At 41.9% G+C, this 24,655-nt stretch overlaps 1 protein-coding gene across 2 annotated transcripts in view; it reads right to left on the minus strand.

Moving 5' to 3' along the window:
- The window catches only part of ASTN1 (astrotactin 1), a gene marked incomplete at both ends in the record, with an annotated part of 328,640 nt that extends 309,789 nt beyond the window's left edge, over positions 1-18,851 (minus strand). For both annotated transcript variants that reach the window (XM_081224527.1, XM_081224526.1), the window contains one exon: positions 18,569-18,851. In XM_081224527.1, coding sequence (XP_081080653.1) covers positions 18,569-18,851 — 283 coding nt within the window. The remainder of the gene's footprint in view (positions 1-18,568) is intronic.
- Between the last annotated feature and the right edge of the window lie 5,804 nt (positions 18,852-24,655).

The following is a 24,655-nucleotide window of genomic DNA, read 5'->3' on the forward strand; positions in this document are numbered from 1 at the left end:
AGATCTCAGCACTCAGTCTGTGGATACAAGTAAAGCATGTGGATTTAGGGGAATCGATCTACATTTGGACATTCAACTGGTAGATGCTGTATAATGACAGGAAGCAATGAAATTGAGGATTCTGATCAAAAGGTACTTCAGGAAAAGGGGGAGATGCCAGAAACATTCTAATAGACATGGGGGAAATAAAAAGATCAATGAAATGGTGAATTTCAAAGGACCAGAGATCAGTCAAAGGGAACAGGGGAGCATGAGAGCTGGAAAGAAGAATTTGTGGTCTGACTAGGACGAGTTTCAGAGTTGGAGAGTTCTGGGGATGAGGGGTTGTGACCAAAGTTATGGGTGAATCAAGCGGAGTTTTGTTGGTCAATGGAGTTATAGGAGTCGAGGAATTCTAAAGTAGGAAATTGGATGCATTGTCTATATCAGGGGTTGACAAACTGTGGTCTGTGGGCCACTTGCCTATTTTTAAAAATAAAGTTTTAATGGAACACAGCCATAGCCACTTATTGACATATTGTCTATGGCTGCTTTTCTGCTACAAAGATATATTTGAGTAGTTGCAATGGAGATGACATGGCCTGAAAAGCCTAAAATATCTACTATCTTGTCCTTTAAGAATAGGTATGTTGAACCAGGTCTACATGGTTAATGATATGGCCTTGGGTAAAGAGAGCAAAACCAGAGGGGCAGTGCCAAGCTCATTAGTGAAAGGCCTGGAAGCTGATACCTGGAGACAACTAGGAGGGGCAGAAGGTGATGAACCCGAAGGTGTGTACTTCCAAAAAGGAGGTGCTGGGGCTTCCCTGGTGGCGCAGTGGTTGAGAGTCTGCCTGCTAATGCAGGGGACACGGGTTCGAGCCCTGGTCTGGGAAGATCCCACATGCCGCAGAGCAACTGGGCCCGTGAGCCACAGCTACTGAGCCTGCGCATCTGGAGCCTGTGCTCCTCAACAAGAGAGGCCACGATAGTGAGAGGCCCGCGCACCGCGATGAAGAGTGGCCCCCGCTTGCCACAACTAGAGAAAGCACTCGCACAGAAACGAAGATCCAACACAGCAAAAATAAATAAATTAATTAATTATTTTTAAAAAGGAGGTGTTTCCTGAAAGGAGAGTAGAATTGTATGGTCTAAAAGGGTGGTTCTTAACTTTTTTGAGATCCTTGTGACAAAGACTGCTAATGTCCCCCAAAATCTTTGCCTTACCTTGCCCTCCTTCCCCACCCCTGCTCCTCCTCCTTCCCCTCCCCCTCCAACTCCTTCTTCTTCTCTCTCTCCCTCTGTCTGTCTCTCTCTCTCATTTAACTTGAGCACATGGCCACCCAGCTAAGGATGTATTTCCCAGCATCATTTGCCAAGATTTGGCCCATGTAAACAATGACATGGGAGTAGGCAGGATATGTACAATTTTTGCTTCATTTGCTTAAATTAAAAAAAAAAAAACTATGAAAATTGTTACCCAGGACTTCTGCCCTTCTCCTTCGTGTGAGCTAAAAACACACAGGCTGGTGAGCCTGCTTTCACGTGTGGAACAGGATAAAGCCTTGGAGGTTGGCAGAACAACAAGATGAAAGGATTCTGGATTTCTGAACAACTGCAGGGAGTGCAGCTGCCCTTCCAAACTCAACCACTCACCTTGGAACTGTCATCATCTGAGAGTAAACTTTTCTTCTTTAAGTCATGTTATTAAGGTATCTTTGTTCCAGAAGGTTAACCCCTTTCCTACTTATAGTACCCCCTTTCAAATCTGATTTAAGCTATGGACTCACTTTCTAAGAAATTGCACTTACACATAAAGTTTATACACAATAGACTCTGGAGCCCATACATGGTCCTAAGGCTAAGAACACTTGATATAGAAGCATCAGTGAAGAAAATAGGAAATGGCCACTCCTCCCACACACTGGGGAACATTCTGAGAAAGTGCCCAGAAGGATACTTTTCAATAAAGTAGCCACTCTTTGCCATTGAACCTTTTCAGGTTATACCTATGATTAGTGCTAGACTGAAAAGAGCCATCCAGAGAACACTAGAAAGGAAAGGAGAAGGGACATGGGAAGGAGAATAAGGCCAAGGCACAGGATGAGATTACGATGGGGAAAAATGAGAGAGAGAATTTTAATTCTCAGAATTCATATTTGGAGGAAAAGTAGATATCTAGAGGAGGACAGGACAATCTGAAGTCATCAGCCAAGGCCATTAAAAGTACACAGACTTTCAATCAAGGGGATTAGTGCCTTAGTATTTTAAAGTGCTGCTAAAAATGCAGAGTGAAATCACACAATGAGATATCACTTTACACGTAGTGGACTGACAAAAATGAGAACACTGGACAATGCCAAGTGTTGATAGTATGGGGATATAGGAACTCTCCAGTACCACTGATGAGAGTGTACACCAGGGCAGCCATTCTGAGCACAATCTGACGGTACTTAGTCAAATTAAGTGTACATAATCTTTATGAACCAGCAATTCTACTCCTGCTGTATATCCCAGAGAAACTTTCACAATGATCCTTGAGGAAATATGTATAAAAATGGTTACTGCAGCATTATTTATAGGGATGTGGAGCTGGAGGCAATCTAGGCATACATCACTGAATGGATTGGTAAAATGGGGAAGATGTCCCTCATGGAATGCTAGACCTTCTCTGTCCAGTCATCCTTTCTGCAATGGTGGAAATGTTCTATATATGCACTTTCAACATCATAGCCACTAGCCACACGAGGTTATTTAAACATTAATTACTTAAATTTTTTTTAAGAAAAAATTTGGTTCCTTAGAAGCACTAGCTAAATTTCAAGTGCAAAAGAGCCACATGTGGCTAGGGACTACCATACTGAATAAGGCAATATAGGACATTATCATTTCTCCAGAAATTTAATTGGACGGTACAGTGTTGGGTTATAGTCACACATAGTAACATGAGTGGATCTTAAAATAGAGTGCTGGCTGAAAACAGTAAGAATCAGAATGTCATTATATCACATCACCATTTAGTTAAAGTAAAAATAACATGAGCACACAAAAAACTATTCACATTTCACAAGAACATGTTTAAAAAAAGATACATATTGGAAAAATTAGAGTGTTGGCCTGTGAGGAAGGTCAGCTGGAAATTGGAGGTAAGGATAAAGAGAAACAAACAAACAAGTGAGCCACTGGAAAGAGGAAGGCTTTCACAGACCTATGATAAAATACATTTTGGATTCAGGTGTATGATTAACTCAAACCTCTCCACTGAGATTACAAAAACAAAACAAAACAAAAAAGCCAGCACACAAAAAGACATATGCTAATATTTATAGCACTATTATTCTTAATTGTTAAAAACTGGAAGCAACCAATATGTCTTTCAATAGGTGAATGGATAAACAAACTGTGGTACATCCACACCATATAATATTATTCAGCACTAAAACAAATGAGCTAACAAGCCATAAAAAAACATATGAATGAATCTTAAATGCATAATGCTAAGTGAAAGGGGCAAGTCTGAAAAGGCCACATACTGTGTAATTCCAACTACATGACATTCTGGAAGAGGCAAAACAATAGTGAGAGTAAAAGTTCAGCGGTTGCCAGAGTTTGGAGTAATGAAGAAAGGGATGAACAGGCGAAGAGTGAAGAATTTTGTAGGGCAGTAAAACTATTTTGTATGATAATATAATTGTGGATATATGACCGTGTATATTTGTTAAAAACCCACAGAACTTTAGAGCACAAAGAACCAACACTGAAGTTTACAAATTAAGAGAAAAGAAAACATTTAGGAGGTTGGGTGATTCCAGGATGGAATGCAGAAAGTGACAAAACACTAACTGTATCTTAAATACATGAAGCAACTTCACTGGGGGGTGAGGCGGTAAAGATGCTGACCTAAGTAACTAAGTATCTAAGAAAATTAGTGGAAGGGGGAGCTTCAAGACGGCAGAGGAGTAAGATGTGCACATAAATTTCCTCCCCACAAATACATCAAAGATACATCTCCAAGTGGAACAACTCCTACTGAACACCTACTGAACAGTGGCAGAAGACCTCAGACTTCCCAAAAGGCAAGAAAATACCCATGTACCTGGGTAGAGCAAAAAGAAAAAAGAGAAACAAAAGAATAGGGACGGGACCTGCACCTTGGGAGGGAGCTGTGAAGGAGGAAAAGTTTCCACACACTAGGAAGCCCCTTCACTGGTGGAGATGGGGGTGGCGGGGGGGGGGCAGTGGAAGCGGGAAAGCAACAGGGGTGCGGAGGGCAAAGCGGAGAGATTCCGGCACAGAGGATCGGTGCTGACCAGCACTCACCAGCCTGAGACACTTGTGTGCTCACCCACTGGGGCAGGTCGGGGCTGGGAGATGAGGCGTGGGCTTCGGAGGTCACATCCAAGGGAGAGGACTGGGGTTCACTGTGTGAAGACAGCCTGAGGGGGCTAGTGTGCCACAGCTAGCCGGGAGGGAGTCCGGGAAAAAGTCTGGACTTGCCGAAGAGGCAAGAGACCATTGTTTTGGGGTGCGTGAGGAGAGGAGATTCCTTCCCCGTCTGCCCACAGAAAGCAGAGCACCGCCTAAACAAGCTCCAGAGACAGGCATGAGCCACAGCTATCAGCACGGACCCCAGAGACAGGCATGAGCCACGGCTACCAGCACGGACCCCAGAGACAGGCATGAGCCACAGCTACCAGCACGGACCCCAGAGACAGGCATGAAAATCTTAGTGGCTGCCGCAGCCACCAAGAATCCTGTGTGCAAGCACAGGTCACTATCCAAACACCCCCACCCACCTCCAGGAGCCTGTGCAGCCCGCCACTGCCAGGGGCCCGTTATCCAGGGACAACTTCCCTGGGAGAACACACGGCATGCCTCAGGCAGTTGCAACGTCACGCCAGCCTCTGCCGCCAAAGGTTCACCCCGCATTCCAGTTATGACTACAGTACCCCTCCCTCTCCATGACCTGAGGAAACAAGAGACCCCTAAACAGCCACTGCTTGAACCCCCTCTTGTTGGAGTGGGGAAAAGATGCCTGAGGGTGACCTACACGCAGAGGTGGGGCCAAACCCAAAGCTGAACCCCAGGAGCTGTGCAAACAAAGAAGAGAAAGGGAAACTTCTCCATGCAGCCTCAGGAGCAGCAGATTAAATCCCAACAATCAACTTGATGTACACTGCATCTTGGAATACCTGAATAGACAACATACCGTCCCAAAATTGAGGCGGTGGACCTTGGGAGCAACTGTAGACTTGGGGTTTGCCATATGCTACTGATTTGTTTCTGATTTTTATGTTTATCTTAGTTTAGTTTTCAGGGCTTCTTATCATTGGTGGATTTGTTTATTGGTTTGGTTGCTCTTTTTTTAAGTATTATTATTTTTTATGTTAATAATTTAATTTATTATTTATTATTTTTTTAATTTTAATTTTAATATTTTTCCTTCTTATTTTCACCCTTTTCTTCTGAGATTTATGGCTAACAAGGGCTTGGTGCTCTGGCCTGATGTCAGGCCTAAGCATCTGAGGTGGGAGAGCCATGTTCAGAATATTGGACCACCAAAGACCTCCCGGCCCCATGTAATATCAATCGGCAAGAGCTCTCCCAGAAATCTCCGTCTCGGCTCTAAGACCCACCTCCACCAAACGGCCAAAAAGCTCCAGTGCTGCATGTCTCATGCAAAACACCTAGCACGACAGGAACACAACCCCACCCATTAGCAGAGACGCAGCCTAAAATCATAATAAGTTCACAGACACCCCAAAACACACCACCAGACACAGTCCTGACCACCAGAAAGACAAGATCCAGCCTCATCCATCAGAACACAGGCACCAGTACACTCGACCAGGAAGCATACACAACCCACTGAAACAACCTTACCCATTGGGGGCAGACACCAAAAACAACAGGAACTACAAACCTGCAACCTGCAAAAAGGAGACCCCAAACACAGTAAGTTAAGCAAAATGAGAAGACAGAGAAATACACAGCAGATGAAGGAGCAAAGTAAAAACCCACCAGACCAAACAAAGGAAGAGGAAATAGGCAGTCTACCTGAAAAAGAATTCAGAGTAATGATAGTAAAGATGATCCAAAATCATGGAACTAGAATGGAGAAAATACAAGGAACATTTAAAAAGGACGTAGAGGTAAAGAGCAAACAAACAACGATGAACAAGACAATAAATGAAATTAAAAATTCTCTAGAAGGAATCAATAGCAGAATAACTGAGGCAGAAGAACAGATAAGTGACCTGGAAGATAAAATAGGGGAAATAATTACCACAGAGCAGAATAAAGAAAAAAGAATGAAAAGAAGTGAGGACAGTCTCCGAGACCTCTGGGACAACATTAAACATACCAACATTCAAATTATAAGGGTCCCAGAAGAGGAAGAGAAAAAGAAAGGGTCTGAAAATATTTGAAGAGATTATAGTTGAAAAATTCCCTAATATGGGAAAGGAAATAGTCAATCAAGTCCAGGAAGTGCAGAGAGTCCCATACAGGATAAATCCAAGGAGAAACACACCAAGACACATGTTAATCAAACTATCAAAAATTAAATACAAAGAAAAAATACTAAAAGCAGCAAGGGAAAAGCAACAGATAATATGCAAGGGGATCCCCATAAGGTTAACAGCTGATCTTTCAGCAGAAACTCTGCAAGCCAGAAGGGAGTGGCAGGCCATATTAAAAGTGATGGGGGCCTCCCTGGTGGCGCAGTGGTTGAGAGTCCGCCTGCCGATGCAGGGGACGTGGGTTTGTGCCCTGGTCCAGGAAGATCCCACATGCCGTGGAGCGGCTGGGCCCGTGAGCCATGGCTGCTGAGCCTGCGCATCCGGAGCCCGTGCTCCGCAACGGGAGAGGCCACAACAGTGAGAGGCCCGCATACCGCAAAATAAATAAATAAATAAATAAATAAAAATAAAAGTGATGAAAGGGAAAAACTTACAACCAAGATTACTATCCCCAGCAACGATGTGATTCCGATTTGACAGAGAAATTAAAACCCTTACAGACAACCAAAAACTGAGAGAATTCAGCACCATCAAACCAGCTTTACAACAAATGCTAAAGGAACTTCTCTAGGCAGGAAACACAAGAGAAGGAAAAGACCTACAATAACATACCCAAAACAATTAAGAAAATGGTAATAGGAACATAAATATTGATAATTACCTTAAATGTAAATGGATTAAATGCTCCAACCAAAAGTCATACACTGGCTGAATGGACACAAAAAGAAGACCCGTATATATGCTGTCTACAAGAGACCCACTTCAGACCTAGGGACACATACAGACTGAGAGTGAGGGGATGGAAAAAAGATATTCCATGCAAATGAAAATCAAAAGAGAGCTGTAGTAGCAATTCTCATATTAGACAAAATAGACTTTAAAATAAAGACTATTACAAGAGACAAAGAAGGACACTACATAATGACCAAGGGATCAATCCAAAAAGAAGATAAAACAATTGTAAATACTTAACACATCCAACACAGAAGCACCTCAATACTTAAGGCAAATGCTAACAGCCATAAAAGGGGAAATTGACAGTAACACAAAAATATTAGAGGACTTTAACACCCCACTTTCACCAATGGACAGATCAACCAAAATTAAAATAAATTATGAAACACAAGCTTTAAATAACACATTAGACAAGATGGACTTAATTGATATTTATAGGACATTCCATCCCCAAACAACAGAATACACTTTCTTCTCAAGTGCTCATGCAACATTCTCAAAGATATATCATATCTTGGGTCACAAATCAAGCCTTCGTAAATTTAAGAAAATTGATATAATATCAAGTACCTTTTCTGACCACAACGCTATCAGATGAGATATTAATTACAGGAAGAAAATTGTAAAAAATACAAACAAAAGGAGGCTAAATAATACGCTACTAAGTAACCAAGTGGTCACTGAAGAAATCAAAGAGGAAATCAAAAAAATACCTAGAAACAAATGGCAATGAAACACGTTGGCCAAAAACCTATGGGATGCAGCAAAAGCAGTTCTAAGAGGGAAGTTTAGAGCAATAAAATGCTACCTCAAGAAACAAGTAAAATCTCACATAAACAACCTAAGCTTACACCTAAAGCAATTAGAGGAAGAAGAACAAAAAAACCCCAAAGTTAGCAGAAGGAAAGCATAAATATCAGATCAGAGGTCAGTGAAAAAGAAATGAAGAAAATAATAGCAAAGGTCAATAAAACTAAAAGCTGGTTCTTTGAGAAGATAAATAAAATTGATAAACCATTAGACAGACTCATCAAGAAAAAAAGGGAGAATATTCATATCAACAGAATTAGAAATGAAATAGAAGTAACAACTGACACTGCAGAAATACAAAGGATCATAAGAGATTACTACAAGCAACTATATGCCAATAAAATGGACAACCTGGAAGCAATGGACAAATTCTTAGAAAAGCACAACCTTCCGAGACTGAACCAGGAAGAAATAGAAAATATAAACAGACCAATCACAAGCACTGAAATTGAAACTGTGATTAAAAATCTTCCAAAAACAAAAGCGCAGGACCAGATGGCTTCACAGGCGAACTCCATCATTTACAGAAGAGCTAACACCTATCCTTCTCAAACTCTTCGAAAATATAGCAGAGGGAGGAACACTCCCAAACTCATTCTACAAGGCCACCATCAACCTGATACCACAACGAGATGAAGATGTCACCAAAAAAAGAAAATTACAGGGCTTCCTTGGTGGCGCAGTGGTCGAGAGTCCGCCTGCCGATGCAGGGGACGCGGGTTTGTGCCCCGGTCCGGAAAGATCCCACATGCCGCGGAGCAGCTGGGCCCGTGAGCCATGGCCACTGAGCCTGTGCGTCTGGAGCCTGCGCTCCGCAACGGGAGAGGCCACAACAGTGAGAGGCCCGCGTACCGCAAAAAAAAAAAAAAAAAAACTACAGGGCAATATCACTGATGAACATATATGCAAAAATCCTCACCAAACTACTAGCAAACAGAATCCAACAGCACATTAAAAGAATCACACACCATGACCAAGTGGGGTTTATCCCAGGAGTGTAAGGATTCTTCAATATACAAAAACCAATAGATGTGATACACCATATTAACAAACTGAAGGAGAAAAAATATATGATAATCTCAGGAGATGTAGAAAAAGCTTCTGACAAAATTCAACACCCAATTATGATAAAAACTCTCCAGAAAGTAGGCAAAGAGGGAAACTACCTCAACATAATAAAGGCCATATATGAGAAACCCACAGCCAACATCATTCTCAATGGTGAAAAACTGAAACCATTTCCACTAAGATTAGGAACAAGACAAGGTTGCCCACTCTCACCACTATTAGTCAACAGAGTTTTGGAAGTTTTAGCCACAGCAATCAGAGAAGAAAAAGAAATAAAAGGAATCCAAATTGGAAAAGAAGAAGGAAAGCTGTCACTGTTTGCAGATGACATGACACTACATATAGGGAATCCTAAAGATGCTACCAGAAAATTACTAGAGCTAATCAATGAATCTGGTAAAGTAGCAGGGTACAAAATTAATGCACAGAAATCTCTTGCATTCCTATACATTAATGATGAAAAATCTGAAAGAGAAATTAAGGAAACACTCCCATTTACCACTGCAACAAAAAGAATAAAATACCTAGGAATAAATTTACCTAAGGAGACAAATGACCTATATGCAGAAAACTATAAGACACTGATGAAAGAAATTAAAGATGATACCAACAGATGGAGAGATATACCATGTTCTTGGACTGGAAGAATCAACATTGTGAAAATGAATATACTACCCAAAACAATCTACAGATTCAATGCAATCCCTATCAAACTACCAATGGCATTTTTCACAGAACTAGAACAAAAAATTTAACAGTTTGTATAGAAACACAAAAGATCCCAAATAGCCAAAGCAATCTTGAGAAAGAAAATCGGAGCTGGAGGAATCAGGCTCCTGGACTTCAGACTATACTACAAGGCTACAGTAATCAACACAGTATGGTACTGGCACAAAAACAGAAATAAAGATCAATGGAACAGGATAGGAAGCCCAGAGAGAAACCCACACACATATGGTCACCTTATTTTTGATAAGGAGGCAAGAGTATACAACGGAGAATAGACAGCCTTTTCAAAAAGTGGTGCTGGGAAAACTGGACAGCTACATGTAAAAGAATGACATTAGAACACTCCCTAGCACCATACACAAAAATAAACTCAAAATGGATTAAAGACCTAAATGTAAGGCCAGACACTATCAAACTCTCAGAGGAAAACATAGGCAGAACACTCTATGACATACATCACAGCAAGATCCTTTTTGACCTACCTCCTAGAGAAATGGAAATAAAAACAAAAATAAACAAATGTGACCTAATGAAACTAAAAGGCTTTTGCACAGCGAAGGAAACCATAAAAAAGACAAAAAGACACCCCTCAGAATGGGAGAAAATATTTGCAAATGAAGCAACTGACAAAGGATTAATCTCCAAAATATACAAGCAGCTCATGCAGCTCAAATCAAAAAACAAACAAACAAATTCAAAAATGGTCAGAAGACCTAAATAGACATTTCTCCAAAGAAGATATACAGATTGTCAACAAACACATGAAAGGATGCTCAACATCACTAATCATTAGAGAAATGCAAATCAAAACTACAATGAGGGGCTTCCCTGATGGCGTGGTGGTTGAGAGTCCACCTGCCAATGCAGGGGACACGGGTTCGTGCCCCGGTCCGGGAGGATCCCACGTGCCGCGGAGCAGCTGGGCCCGTGAGCCAGGGCCACTGAGCCTGCGCGTCTGGAGCCTGTGCTCCACAACGGGAGAGGCCACGGCAGTGAGAGGCCTGCGTACCACACAAAAAAAAAAAAAAAAAAAAAAAAACCTACAATGAGGTATCACTTCGCACCAGTCAGAATGGCCATCATCAATAAATCTACAAACAATATATGCTGGAGAGGGTGTGGAGAAAAGGGAACCCTCTTGCATTTTTGGTGGGAATGTAAATTGATAGAGTCACTATGGAGAACAATATGGAGGTTCCTTAAAAAACTAAAAATAGAATTACCATATGACCCAGCAATCCCACTACTGGGCGTATACCCTGAGAAAACCATAATTCAAAAAGAGTCGTGTACCACAATGTTCATTGCAGCTCTATTTACAATAGACAGGACATGGAAGCAACCTAAGTGTCCATTGAGAGATAGATGGGTAAAGAAGATGTGGCACATATATACAAATGGAATATTACTCAGCCATAAAAAGAAACGAAATTGAGTTATTTGTAGTGAGGTGGATGGACCTAGAGTCTGTCATACAGAGTGAAGTAAGTCACAGAGAGAAAAACAAGTACCGTATGCTAACACATATATATGGAATCTAAAAAATCGTTCTGAAGAACCTAGTGGCAGGACAGGAATAAAGATGCAGACGTAGAGAATGGACTTGAGGACACGGGGAGGGGGAAGGGTAAGCTGGGACAAAGTGAGACAGTGGCATGGACATGTATACACTACCAAATGTAATATAGATAGCTAGTGGGAAGCAGCTGCATAGCACAGGAAGATCAGGTCGGTGCATGTGACCACCTAGAGGGGTGGGGTAGGGAGAGTGGGAGGGAGGGAGACGCAAGAGGGAGGGGATATGGGGATATATTTATACGTATAGCTGATTTACTTTGTTATACAGCAGAACCTAACACAACATTGTGAAGCAATTATACTCCAATAAAGATATTAAAAAAAAAGAATGAAGAAAAAAAGAATCCAAATTGAGGGACATTCTACAAATACCTGCCAAGTATCCCTCAAAACTGTCAAGGTCATCAAGAACAAGTCTGAGAAACTCTCACAGTCAAGAGGTGCCTAAGGAGATGTGATGACTAAATGTAACCTAGGATCCGGGTGGGATCTTCGGACAGAAAGAGGATACTAGGTAAAAACTAAGTAAATCTGAAAAAAGTACAGACGTCAGTTAATAGTAACGTGTCAATATTGGTTCTTTATGTGTAATAAATGTATCATACTAATGTAAGATGTTAATAATAGGAGAAACTGGGTGCAGGGTATATGGGAACTCTCTGTACTATCTTCACAATTTTTCTCTAAATCTAAAACTGTTATAAAAATTAAGTTTACTTTTTTTAAAAAGGAAGAAAAACAAAAATCAAGAACTGCCAGAATGTTTGAAGGCCTCTTTTTTCCCTCCTCCTTCACATCATCTTATATTTTCACAGGAGGTAACACCCAACCTTTGTGTTTTTCTGTTTCCTTGCTTTTCATACAAATTGTACATGGGTAAGTATCCTTAAACAATATGTTGTTATTTTGAATTTTACATAAATGAAATTGTATCATTTGTATTTTTAAGTTAGTTGCTTATTTTCACTTGTGATATATTTGTGAGGTTTACCCATGTTGGTATATGTAGCTGCAACTCATTTATTTTCATGGCTGGATAATACTCCATTGGGTAACTATAACACCTGTATACTTCTAGCCTCCTATTAACATGTTGGGTTGCTTCCAGGTTTTGCTACTACCAACAATGCTGCTACAAATATTCTTGTGTATAGATGTAAGAATTCCTATATAATAAATACTTAGAAGTGGAATTGCTTGGTGATAAAGCATGTATATTTTCAACTTTACTATATAATATCAAATTGTTTTACAGAAGTCATCATATCAGTTTAGATTGCCATCAGCAACAAGTTAAGTTTTCCAAATTTTGCTCCTTGGAAACTAGGAGATCAATAGAGGCACTTTGTTTTTTTCTCTCAGTATTTAAAGTGTATATGATTAAAAAATAAAATATTAACTATTTCATATTTATAATAAAAACTGGTGATAGACGCCAAATTGTGGTATGTTAAAAATCACCATAGGTCTAAACTTATCCTGGGAGATTAACTTGCTCAAAATAGAGCTTTTTTGAGCAAAATACATCTGTTTGCACGTATTTGAACTTGGTATAAAAGTGAAGAAAGTCTTGGCATATCCCTGCTGAAAAGGTGCCACGTTCTGTTCGTAAACTGGCCTTAATCTGAGAAACTACTAGACTTTAGGTTTAATTATATTCCTTAGAAAGAAACAAAGAAAGAAAAAAATGCATATATATATATATATATACATATATATGTGTGTGTATATATTTTTTTTTCTGTAAAACAAGACCTCAATCTCGCCTCCAAAGATATATAAAGAAATTAAGCTTGTATTTTACTTTTCCTTTAAAAACTTCAATTCAAACCATATCAGTATATCTAGAAGAGCATTTGAAATGTAAAAATCACTCTTGCATTTAAAATTCCTTTGACGTAAAATCTACAGTTCTGTAGAGAAAGAGTAAATAACAACCCTCTCAATACTATAAATTAGTGCATTCTGCTAGTATGAGTTATATAAGTGCTGAAGACCCTACCTTAAGGTTGCTACTAATCATCCTCCCATGTCTTGGATGGGGCTGCCACTCTATATGAATCTGTCTGCTGTTAACCTAGGCAGCTCACTGTAGCAAAGAGCAAAAGGAAGGAAAAGAAACAAATTTTAAAGTTTCTTCTTGAATGGGGAGATGGAGGGATATGTGGGAAAAAAAACTAGGATGCTTCCTAGTAGGCGAAGCTCAATGGTAAGTAGAAAACTATGTCTAATGTTATATTTGAAGCCAATCGAAAAGCTCAGTAACTGCTATTCAAGCAGTGCCACTGGGCTCTGACAGTGAATTCTATGAATAAGATCATCTGATACAAACTTCAGTGGACTTCGTCAAGAAGCTGAAACCACAGTGCCTTCCGGATGGCTCCATTTCACAGCAGAACCTGCTGTCTGGGCTTCCCAGTTTGCATTTCTGTGGGGCCCTTCTCAGAAGAGCACTGAACATGTTATCTTTTTTTTTCTTTTCTTTTTTTTTTTTTTCCGCGGCACGCGGGCCTCTCACTGCCGTGGCCTCTCCGGTTGCGGAGCACAGGTTCCGGACGCGCAGGCTCGGCGGCCATGGCTCACGGGCCCAGCCGCTCCGCGGCATGTGGGATCCTCCCAGACCGGGTCACGAACCCGTGTCCCCTGCATCGGCAGGCGGACTCCCAACCACTGCGCCACCAGGAAACCCTGAACATGTTATCTTAATCCCCATATACCCTACTTTGTTCATCATGGCTGGGGGTGCCATAACACGCCATAACACATGGCTACCCAGAGCTGGAAACTATGAATGAAATAAGAATTTCCCAATTCTGCTTAGGTAAGTATACCTACTTAGATAAATATTCCTTGTGAAGTTCACCCTCTTCTGTATTAAGGCGTATGTGAGAAATCACTTGACGGACAAGGATGTTCAAGGTATTTACATAGAAACCAAAAAGGACTCCTTTATACAAACTGAGTGTGTTTTCCCTATTCTAACCATTGCCAGGGCTCCTTTTATTCAACCATGAAAAAGAACAGATTTTGAAAACCTTTAAGGCCTATGAAATAGCAAATAAGAGAAAGACTTAACCTGAGTTCAAGTTACAGATCCATCCATCGTCATCTGTGTAACCCTCAGTAAGTTACTTAACCTCTCCATCCTTACTTTTCTCCACTGTTGGAATAAGTAGAAAGTCTGGAGTTGACACCAAATCTGTCTTCAAAGCCTGTTCTTTTAACCACCACACTGGCCTGCTCCAGACACCTTAAATAGCACCTTGCATGGGGGAACTCACTATATCTCTGCAGGCTGATTGATTTATCTTCAGGTGTACCTTCTTCAATCAATGACAGCTAAAGCTAAACTCCAAGGCACAGGAGAAATAGCTTTCTTCACTAAGTTTTACACACACTCAATAGTTGGGTCTGAAACAAAGGAGCATCCCCTTCAAAAAATGATGAGACTGGTAAATATATTCTGTTCACAGTACAGAAAACCACACTTCAGTGCAGACGCCATACTTCAGGTTAACCAGTTGTCTCAAAATCAAATACGTCACCAAAGCAGGAAAGTCTACTGTTTTCAAAGACGACACAAAATTTTAAGGTATGAAATTTTAATTGGCTAGTTCAGCAAAATTTTATATTCTCCTGAGAGGGTAATAAGGCCTATGTATCTAAATATTTTGAGTTAGGAATTGCAGTTATTTTCCCATATTATAGAAAGTTTTAAAACACTTCTGGAAACAGGGGTTTAGATTACCTGGCTAAGAGGTACCAGATAAGAACCATAAAGAAGAGGTTCAGCCATAGTACAATCAATATTCATGGGAAGTATGGCAATCTAGAGATGGCATGACTTGACTAAGAACACTAAAATTCAAAACTATGTGTAGCCAAACAAAACACATCTGAAAGTTACATATGGTCCTTTCACAAGAATTTGCAAATCCTACTTCAGAGAACAGGAGATAATGCCACCCCCTCCACTGCCCCTCAGAGTTATCCTACAAGCAAAACTGACAACAATTTTGAAGGCTGAGATAGCCTCTGCAAGTCAGGCTTCAGTGCTTTCTCTGTCAAGTCAGCCGTCCCCTGCTTGGCTTTTAAGTGCTGAGCCATATCCCACCCTACAGAGCCAGGCAGAGTCTTCTGTACTCTCAGACCACCAGGCTAATCTCTGTACTGTGCCATATGCATGCTAGTCCCACCATCCTTGGCTCATCCCCTCCATGACCTCAAATGGCTTCACCCTTCCTAGGCCAAGCCAAATCTAACCTATCTTTGATTTTGTTCATTTGTGTGTGTGTGTGTTTATTTTTTTTAATCCACGCAAAGAGCACCGAAGAGGGATGAATGAACTCAAACTACTTTGGTGGGGGTAGGGAAGGCTTCATAGAGAGGTGCCTATGTGTGCAGGGTATAGAAGGAAGAATGAATGGCTGCCAAGTGGAGGAGTGGGGAAGACCATTCTAGGCAGAGGGAAGATAGCATGTGCAAAGTCTTGAAAGAGTCCTGAAAGCCATGGCAGGCTTGTAGAGATAACAGGCTGGAGAAGGCTATAGTCAGAAGGAGAAGACACTTGTTTGCCTCACTGAGGTATAGGACTCGATCCTGGAGACAAAAGGATCTGATTTTGGTCAAGGCCCCTAGTCAAGCCCATATCTTCCATGGAGTCTGCTTTTGCCATGCAAGTATCTCCTTCCTCCACATTCCTACAGCTCTTGACAACCTTGCCACACAATCAGGTGTTATTACTCACAGCTCTGAGGGCAGAAGCCCCTTTATTTTTTTTTAACTTCTGTATCCTAAAAGCACCTCAGAGTGTCAAGCAAGTAAATGCTCCGTAAATTCCCAGGACAGATTGATTCAAATTCCTCTAGGGGGTGGATTAAGCAAACCAGGTTCTAGAGGTAAGAGTAGGGAAACCTCTAAATCAAAGTCCCTACAGACCTTACTGTTGGCCACGAGTGACAGGATCCAGGACAACAAAAGTTAACTTCAAAAGCAACCACCCTTGACTTCCATGAACTTGGACTCCTTTCCCTTTCTGCCCAGCTTTGCCCCACTACCGAAGCTGAGATTCACTCCTACTCCCCCTGGGAATACTGGGCCAAAGGGAAGGTAACAGCACATCTCTGGTTCTGAACATACCCCGTTAACTGGGAGGGTAGGGGACAATCAATGCATTGAGCAAATGCATCTGGCCCTGAAATGAGAGAGTGTGTCTGCTCCTGTGCTTAAATGCCAAGTTGCAGGAGGTTACCATAGCAACTCCAGCAGGGTGCTGCAGTGGGCAGCTTTGCACAGAGGTGCAGAAAAGCCATTCTTTAACATCTGGGCCTTTGCTGTGCACATTGGACCCTAGTAGCCAAATCATGGCTTTAGGCCCTGCTTTGGGATTCTGCAAAAAACCAACTGGAATTTTGAATACCTGTTAGCCCAATCTTTTTTTTTTCATGTACCACACATGTCCCTCTTCATGCACAGTAAACACTGCATGTAGAGCCCAAAATAGGCTCTTTAGAAACAAATAATTCCCTATAGTCATTCGTACACATGACAATGAACAGATTGTACTTGCACATCGGCATGACTTCAACACAAAATTTACATCCACCGAATAACCCAGCAATTACACATTTTAATCAACAGCGTACCCACAATGTCAGCATTCCCAGCCAGTCCCCAGTTTTTATTGTGTTATTAGTACATTTTTAACGCAAAACTAAATAATGCCATCAAGGCTGTAGGTTGGGCTTAATGGGGTCTACTGAGCTGTACTCCAGGAACTGTGAACCAACTTTTCAAAGGACCAGGCAATTTTTGAAATTGTTTTTCCATAGGGGCTGGAGAGTGGGGGTTTACTCATCCACTTCTTAATGTTTTATGTCTCATAAGGAAAGAGCATGAAGAGGATGTGAAATAGCATTCCATTTGTGGTTTCAACCTACATACGGCCATCAGGAAGCCATGTCCCTACAAAGTGAACTTTAATTGGTCGGGCAGTCAATAGATGAAACAGCTTCCTGGACAGTCTCACTTTTTTTTCGTGGATCTAGAAACTTACTTGAGGTTATATTTTAATTCTCTCCTGGGCAAAATAAGAATGATTTATAGCAGCACTAAAGAAATGGATCGCATGGTGGGCGTGCACAGCAGGGTGAGATGGATCTGCACATGGAGAAGTAAAGGAAATTCTGGTCAACAAAGTCACATGAACCTGTGGTACTTGGCAAGATGTTGGAGCAGGACTACAGTATCTTTGCAGCTTGGAAGTGAGAAAAGAGGGGTGGATTAGAAGTGATGCAGAAGTTCCAGTATCTGAAGGAGTTTTGTGGCCTAAGGAAATTAAAATAGGGATACCAAGAGAGAGATGTAAATAAATAAACAAAGGAAGGAAGAGCTTCTTGGCCAGGGAGGCTATTCTTTGAGCAGGGATGCCTATCTATCTAAGGGAGCTGGAGAACAAAGATGCCAGTGTTAACAGACTACAGTTGGATGATTTGTTCATCCAAGGAATTGGAGATGTGGAGGTGTCTGTTACATGTAAGCATGGAGGTAGGACTTGGCCCATCCTGGTGTCAGGATGGACACCAGGGGTGTAGGAAACTTCTGTTCTGAAAGAAGGCCAGAGAGTATCAGCAACCTGGTGACAGAAAAAGAGCTCTCAGTGAGTGAATACTGGAGATTCAGCCAGTGCAATCTGGCCTGCACATACCTGGCTAGGTGGGCACTGGATACCTATTTCTAACTCCCCCAGGGGATGCTGTGGGTGGGGATGGGGGCCCAGGGGGTGTGAAGCAAAGAACTGAGCATGTGGCCTAGGAGTGCGAAAAGGGCTTCTGGGAGGTGAGCTGGGAACTGCCAAGAAGTGCCCTGTCAACGTGCTTCTGAATGAAAGCTGGGAGGTCAAGGCTGGGAAAGGTTTCAGAGAGACTCCTGCAACCTGTTCCTTTGGGGCAGGGCGGCTGAGGGGAGGTGGAAGGCCCAGCTTTGAGGCGCCAGTCTGCAAGTCGGTATGGAGAATGGTCTGGGAATGGGGTGGATCCAGGGAGGTAGGAGTGGGGGAGGGGAGGTCGCCGGCGAGTGGGTGTGGAGAGCGAGCCCGAGTTGGGGGGTGAGGGCGCCGGGCCAGCGCCTCGACCTCCCCCGGGACTCACCCAGCACGAAGTAAGGCAGCTCCGTGTTCTCCAGGTCGTCCACCACGACCATTTCTCCCGGGAAGTCGTTGCGTACCGAGAAGAGGAGCTTGGGCTCGGAGGCCGAGGGGCTGTGCATGATACTCAGGTCGTTCTCGCGCAGGAAAGGCAGCGCCGACACCGTGATGCTCTTGAGCTTGCACTCCAGCTCCTTGGAAGGATCCACGTCGCCCGCGGCCGTGGCCAGCACCGCCGCCGGCCCCCAGCAGCAGGCGAGCAGGGCGCAGAGCCCGGCTAAAGCCATCTTGAGCCCCGGCCGCCTTCCTCCCAGCGCCGCGAAGGTGGGGGAGGCAGCGAGCGGGAGGGAGCGAGCGAGCGAGCGCGGGAGGCGGGGGACGTTGGGGAGGAGATGTGGAGCCGGGAAAGCTCTGGTCCCCGGAATGAGATGCCGCTTGCCTGGTGCAGGGCTTAAGCGCTGATGCCTGGAGAGCCCGCGCTCTTTGTTTCCCGGAGCTGCTTATCTGGGGAAGGGAAAAGGGGGTGGGGGGAGGTGGGGAGTGGAGAAAAGGAGAAGGAAGGACGTCGGAGGAAAGAGGAAGGGAGCTGAAGATTCTAGGGAATCAGGTCAGCCCCCAGTAGGCTGCAGGTGCTGCCGCCTTTCTCCTCCTTTGCATCCCTCAGCAGGAGCACGCTCCTGGCTATAAACTACCTGCACAGCTTTTTTTTTTTTTTTTAACCGTTTTTGCAATGCAAAATATTCCCTCTCGCATTATCTTCCAGATGTCTTGGGAAGGGCGCACACCCCTTATAAGGTGCTTCCTCAGAGCAGGTGATGGGGGTCTCTAGATCCAAATACGCCCCCAGTTATTTTGTAGATGTAGGTGGTCCCATTCTTGTCTTCTTTACCCACTAAAATTGGATTTGTATATTGGATAAGCGTGTGCTGGTATAAATGCACGTGTGTATTATTACTCAGCACTAACTTTGCAGAAATATTTAAAGGAAATATTCTGTATGTAGATATACATAGATGGTATGAATAACAAAGAAAAAAGCCAGTGTACTGCATACAGTTAAGCAGGAGACCCGAACTTTTATTTGCAATTTCTCTCTGCCTCTTCTGTTTCATTTCTGTTACAAACGTTATCTATGATAAGCAATATAAAGATAATTTGGGGCATGCTATAATTGAGAGAAAAAGTAGAGCTAGCTCAAAGAAATGTTGAGCTTTTAGTTTTAGAGAATCCAGTAAACAGAACAGAGCTGGAAGAAAATTTGAGAAAAACAAAGTTTCTAAGCACCCTTAACAAATGGAAAAGGAATAAAAGAATATCCTTGGGCATGGGCCAAGTCAATCCCAGCCTAATCAAGAGTAGAGCAGGGTAGATAACAACAACAACATCAACAACAAAAACCCATATAAATTTTCTTTCCATTAGTGCTGGACAGTGATACCTTAACAAAATAACGACAGGAAACTGTGATAGAAAAGTGATGCTTGTATGTGCTGGTATCTGATGATTAATTGAACTTTCACACGATAACCTATAACTTATTTCAAAAGTTTGCCAAAACTACACAACACTGTAAATCAACTATACTTCAATTTTTAAAAAGTTTGCCCTTCCAACATCATTTATTCAGTGCTGACTTAAATACTAGGTGCTGTAAGACTGTGTTATAAATAACTCCTAATCTCTAGGAATTTAATGTACCACCCTCTTCAAAGAGGACCCCCACTTTAGAAACAATTTCATTCTCATTCTAGCTGGTGTCAGTTTATTGGCATATGTGAATGTATGTCCTTTAAAAGAATTTTAAAAAGCTTTTGCCATATATTTCACAAGGTTACTCTAGTTGATGAATGGGAATAGAGAAAATGAGTCATATTTAAGGTCATGTTTAAGGAGTGAAAGGCCTGCTTACCAGAAAAGAGAACAAAAATACTTTATTACAAGTTAAGTTTTTGTTTTTTTAATTTGACATAGCTGAGAACTAACCCAGAGATATATTACCATGTAGCACTGCAAAGTACTGCAAAAAACATTTATCAGCTAATGACCTTTCTAAAACTCATCTTCATAGGAGATACTGCGGGAGAGAAAGACCCCAGGATACTTTTTTTGCCTACTCTCTCTAGCATAAAAAAGCAGTATTAACTTAGTTACTCAACGTTTACCATTGAAAAATCAGAGCGCATAACAAGAAAATACACTTAGTCTTAGAATGTGAGAAATGGCATGAAGCTACCAGATCATCTATTAGTCCAGTCTCTCATTTAACAGATGAGGAAGTTGAGGACAGTGAAATACCGAGGTGTTTTACCCAAGATCAATATGCCAAGAAGGGGTGGGGGAGCTAAGGCCACAAACAAGATTTCTTTGCCTAGGGCTTTCTTCACTACACAGTTATGGGACATCTAGGTGTACCCATGGATAGTCGTTGGACTTAATGGCCCCCAGTAATTCATTCAGTAAACATCTGCATACCTACCATATGCTGTGCACTAGACTAAGCATTAGCAGATTCTAGGAAAAATACTGTTCCTGCTTTTGAGTAGCATATAATCTATTATTGTTTTGAAATCTTTCTCCCCAATTTTCTGATGTGCCTTGAGTCATTTTAGAAAACCCGAGTGGACCATTTGATGTTGATTTGCTAATAAGTCAATATCTACTTTGCCAATCTGTAGTCATTTTTACATGCTTACATTTTTACCTGCTTTCTTATTCACAGTTACAAGAAAAAGAGTACATGGATCAACTGTCCATTTAAAAGTGTATATTGACACACCCCTGGTGATGCAGTGGTTAAGAATCCGCCTGCCATTGCAGGGGACACGGGGTTCGAGCCCTGGTCCGGGAAGATCCCACATACCGCGGAGAAACTAAGCCCATGCGCCACAACTACTGAGCCTGTGCTCTAGAGCCCGTGAGCCACAACTACTGAGCTCACGTGCCACAACTACTGAAGGCCGCGCGCCTAGAGCCCGTGCTCCACAACAAGAGAAGCCACTGCAACGAGAAGCCTGCGCACTGCAAGGAAGAGTAGCCCCTGCTCGCCGCAACTAGAGAAAGCCCGCGTGCAGCAACGAAGACCCAACGCAGCCAAAAATAAATAAATAAATAAAAATTTAAAAAGTATATATATGTGTGTGTGTATATATATATATATATATATATATATATATATATATATATATATATATATGATCAAGTTACTTAAAAAAAAAGTGTAGGGCTTCCCTGGTGGCGCAGTGGTTGAGAGTCCGCCTGCCAATGCAGGGGACATGGGTTCGGGCCCTGGTCCGGGAAGATTCCATATGCCACGGAGCAACTAAGCCCGTGCGCCACAACTACTGAGCCTGTACTCTAGAGCCCGCGAGCCACAACGACTGAGCCTGTGTGCCTCAACTACTGAAGCCTGTGTGCCTAGAGCCCATGCTCCACACCAAGAGAAGCCACTGCAATGAGAAGCCTGCGCACCGCAGGGAAGAATAGCCCCCGCTCGCCGCAACTAGAGGGAGCCCACGCACAGCGGCAAAGACCCAATGCAGCCAAAAAAAAAAAAAAGTGTATACTGAGTTGGAAAGACTTGGAATTGGTGTCTCAAGCCTTTAAAGACCTCCTTCTCTGTGGAAGGGTCGAGCAAGAAGACTATGCAAATAAAAAGAGATAATATATTGCCAGGGCACTGGATTCCTGTAAACATGCATACACTGTCACATGGCCTTCTTTTAGGGAATTAAGTACCTAGAGATGGGGGAGTGAGTGAAGTTCGCAGAAACTAGACCATCTATTCTGTACGATGTTTTACATTTAAATGGGGCTGGGAGAAATTTGTGTGCATCTACATAATTACCTTTCTGTACAGGCAACATGATGTAGTGAGACAACAGACTTGAAGTCAAGTCTCAACTCCATAATTTACTTATTTGGAGATGAGCCTGGACCATTCTTATCTTCACTGTCCCCCTCAATAAAATGGGGCCTGTGATCTCTGCCCATCGCACAGGCCACAGATAATATAAGTACAAGTACTTATACTTGTTTTCTCCTGAGGTCCAAATTCCTATATTCCAGTACCAACGGCCTTGCTCCTCGACCCTTATAATAGCTTGTGAATGCTTTCCCTGCTCTTAACCTATTCTTTAGACAACTACCAGATTGATCTTCGTGAAATCTTGCTTTCCTCATGCCATTCTAAAGTTTTTCTCTCCCTACAGGATAAAGTTCGAACACCATAGTTTCGAAATTCAAACCCTCTTCCAAGTTTCATACGACTTATTCTCTTAGATGTATTGCTTACTGCACTATCCCCTTCCCCTCCCCCCACAACACACACACACATCCCCATCGAATTAAAGCCCGTTCTCCATGTTCACTCCTCCCACACCATTCTGTCCACCTGGAGCGCACCACTCAGTGTTCTCCAGATTGTCCCTTCTCTGCAGGCAAATCTCAGGCCTTATCGATGTAGTGAGACTTTCCATCACTCCCTTCTCTCATAGCTCCTCTCACAGAGCCCTTACACACACACACACACACACACACACACACACACACCACATTAGGAGGCCAAGGGTCATATCCCAATACAGTGTGTTGCATTCAACATTCTTATTAGAAAAATAGAAACAATGATACATGCTTTTTAGAATAGGTGTGAGAAGGAAATGAGAGTATGTATATAAAGAATTTAACGTTTTAGGCATTTAATTGGTGCTCAGTAATGATATTTTGCCATTATCTGCTCTTCAATTATTTCAGAAAGAAAATAGGCTTCTTTCATGAGACTTTCATGAGTTGTTTTTTCCCATGTAGTAGCCAAAAGAAAACTAAATGATTTATGCTCTTTGGTGTATTTCCAGGATAAATGATTGTCTATATCCACCAAAAGAAGGAAGATCATTCATAGCAGGTTTACTCATAATAGACAAAAATGGAAGCAACCCAAATATGCATCAATAGGAAAATGGGTAAATAGCATTTAGTCATGTGATGGAATACTACACAGCAGTAAAAAAAAAAAAAACATTCAACTATGTGGGTGAATCTCGCAGACATAATAAGTGAATGAAACCAGACACAGAAGAGTGTATAAGAGCCTACATTTATGAACTTCAAGACCAGGTAACATTAATCTTTGGTGCTAGAAGTCAGAATAGTGGTTATCTGTATGAGGAGGGAAGTTTTGACTGAGAATGTCAGGACGAGCTTCCTGGAAATGCTGTGGGTGGTGGTCACATGGATGCATATTTAGGGAAAAATTTATCAAACTGTACACTTGTGGAATTTTGTGATGTCTATTATACCTCAATAAAGTGTTTTTTACATGGCTTAGGACTCCATAGGAGAAGAAAGCAGAGGTAAGTTTTTCTTTTTACAAGTTGTTTTCTTGTTTCCCAACTCTATACCCCCTTTACTTCTCCTTTAGAGGTTTTGGAAATTTTATCTTTCTTTCCATCGAGATTGGTAATCATTTATGCAACTACTTTCATTCACCCACTCCTTTCTACTATTTTTATGAGAGTCTTAACATTTGGCATCTTGTCATCTGGAACAAGTTCAGGGGGCCTCTGTCTCTAGGAAGCACAGGAGTAAATAACTCAGGAGTTGGACAGCAGCAGATTTAGACTTTCACTGGATATTATTTTACTTAGTAAACTATCATTATTTTTTACTTAGATATTTTATCCTGAGGACTCTTCTCTGACATGTTTTGTTAGCTTAGGCAAACAGATACCTACAGTATGGAGAGGCAAGGTCAAACCTATATAAGATACAGAGGAGGGAATGGAGGTGAAAGAGATGGGTGGGGCTCAGGGTGTATATGTGAGGAATATTTCTAATTTTCCCCATTTATTCAGAACATCTGGCTCCCTGATGCTTTTTAGATAATCCTGATATATATACTATTTTGGCATTCATTAAGCCTCTGCATACTTTTCTTTTTCCTAGTTCTTTACAAAAATAATCTTTAATGTTGCTCTCTATTTTTAAAATAAACTAAATTGAAACACGTCTCTCCCTTTTTGACTCTGTATTTTCCTCTCCATATTTCCCCCATCATACAAGTTAGTATGAACCCCTCACATTCCTTTGCCAG

Source organism: Mesoplodon bidens (genome assembly GCF_964165515.1).
Source record: "Mesoplodon bidens genome assembly, chromosome: 2".
NCBI lineage: Eukaryota > Metazoa > Chordata > Mammalia > Artiodactyla > Ziphiidae > Mesoplodon > Mesoplodon bidens.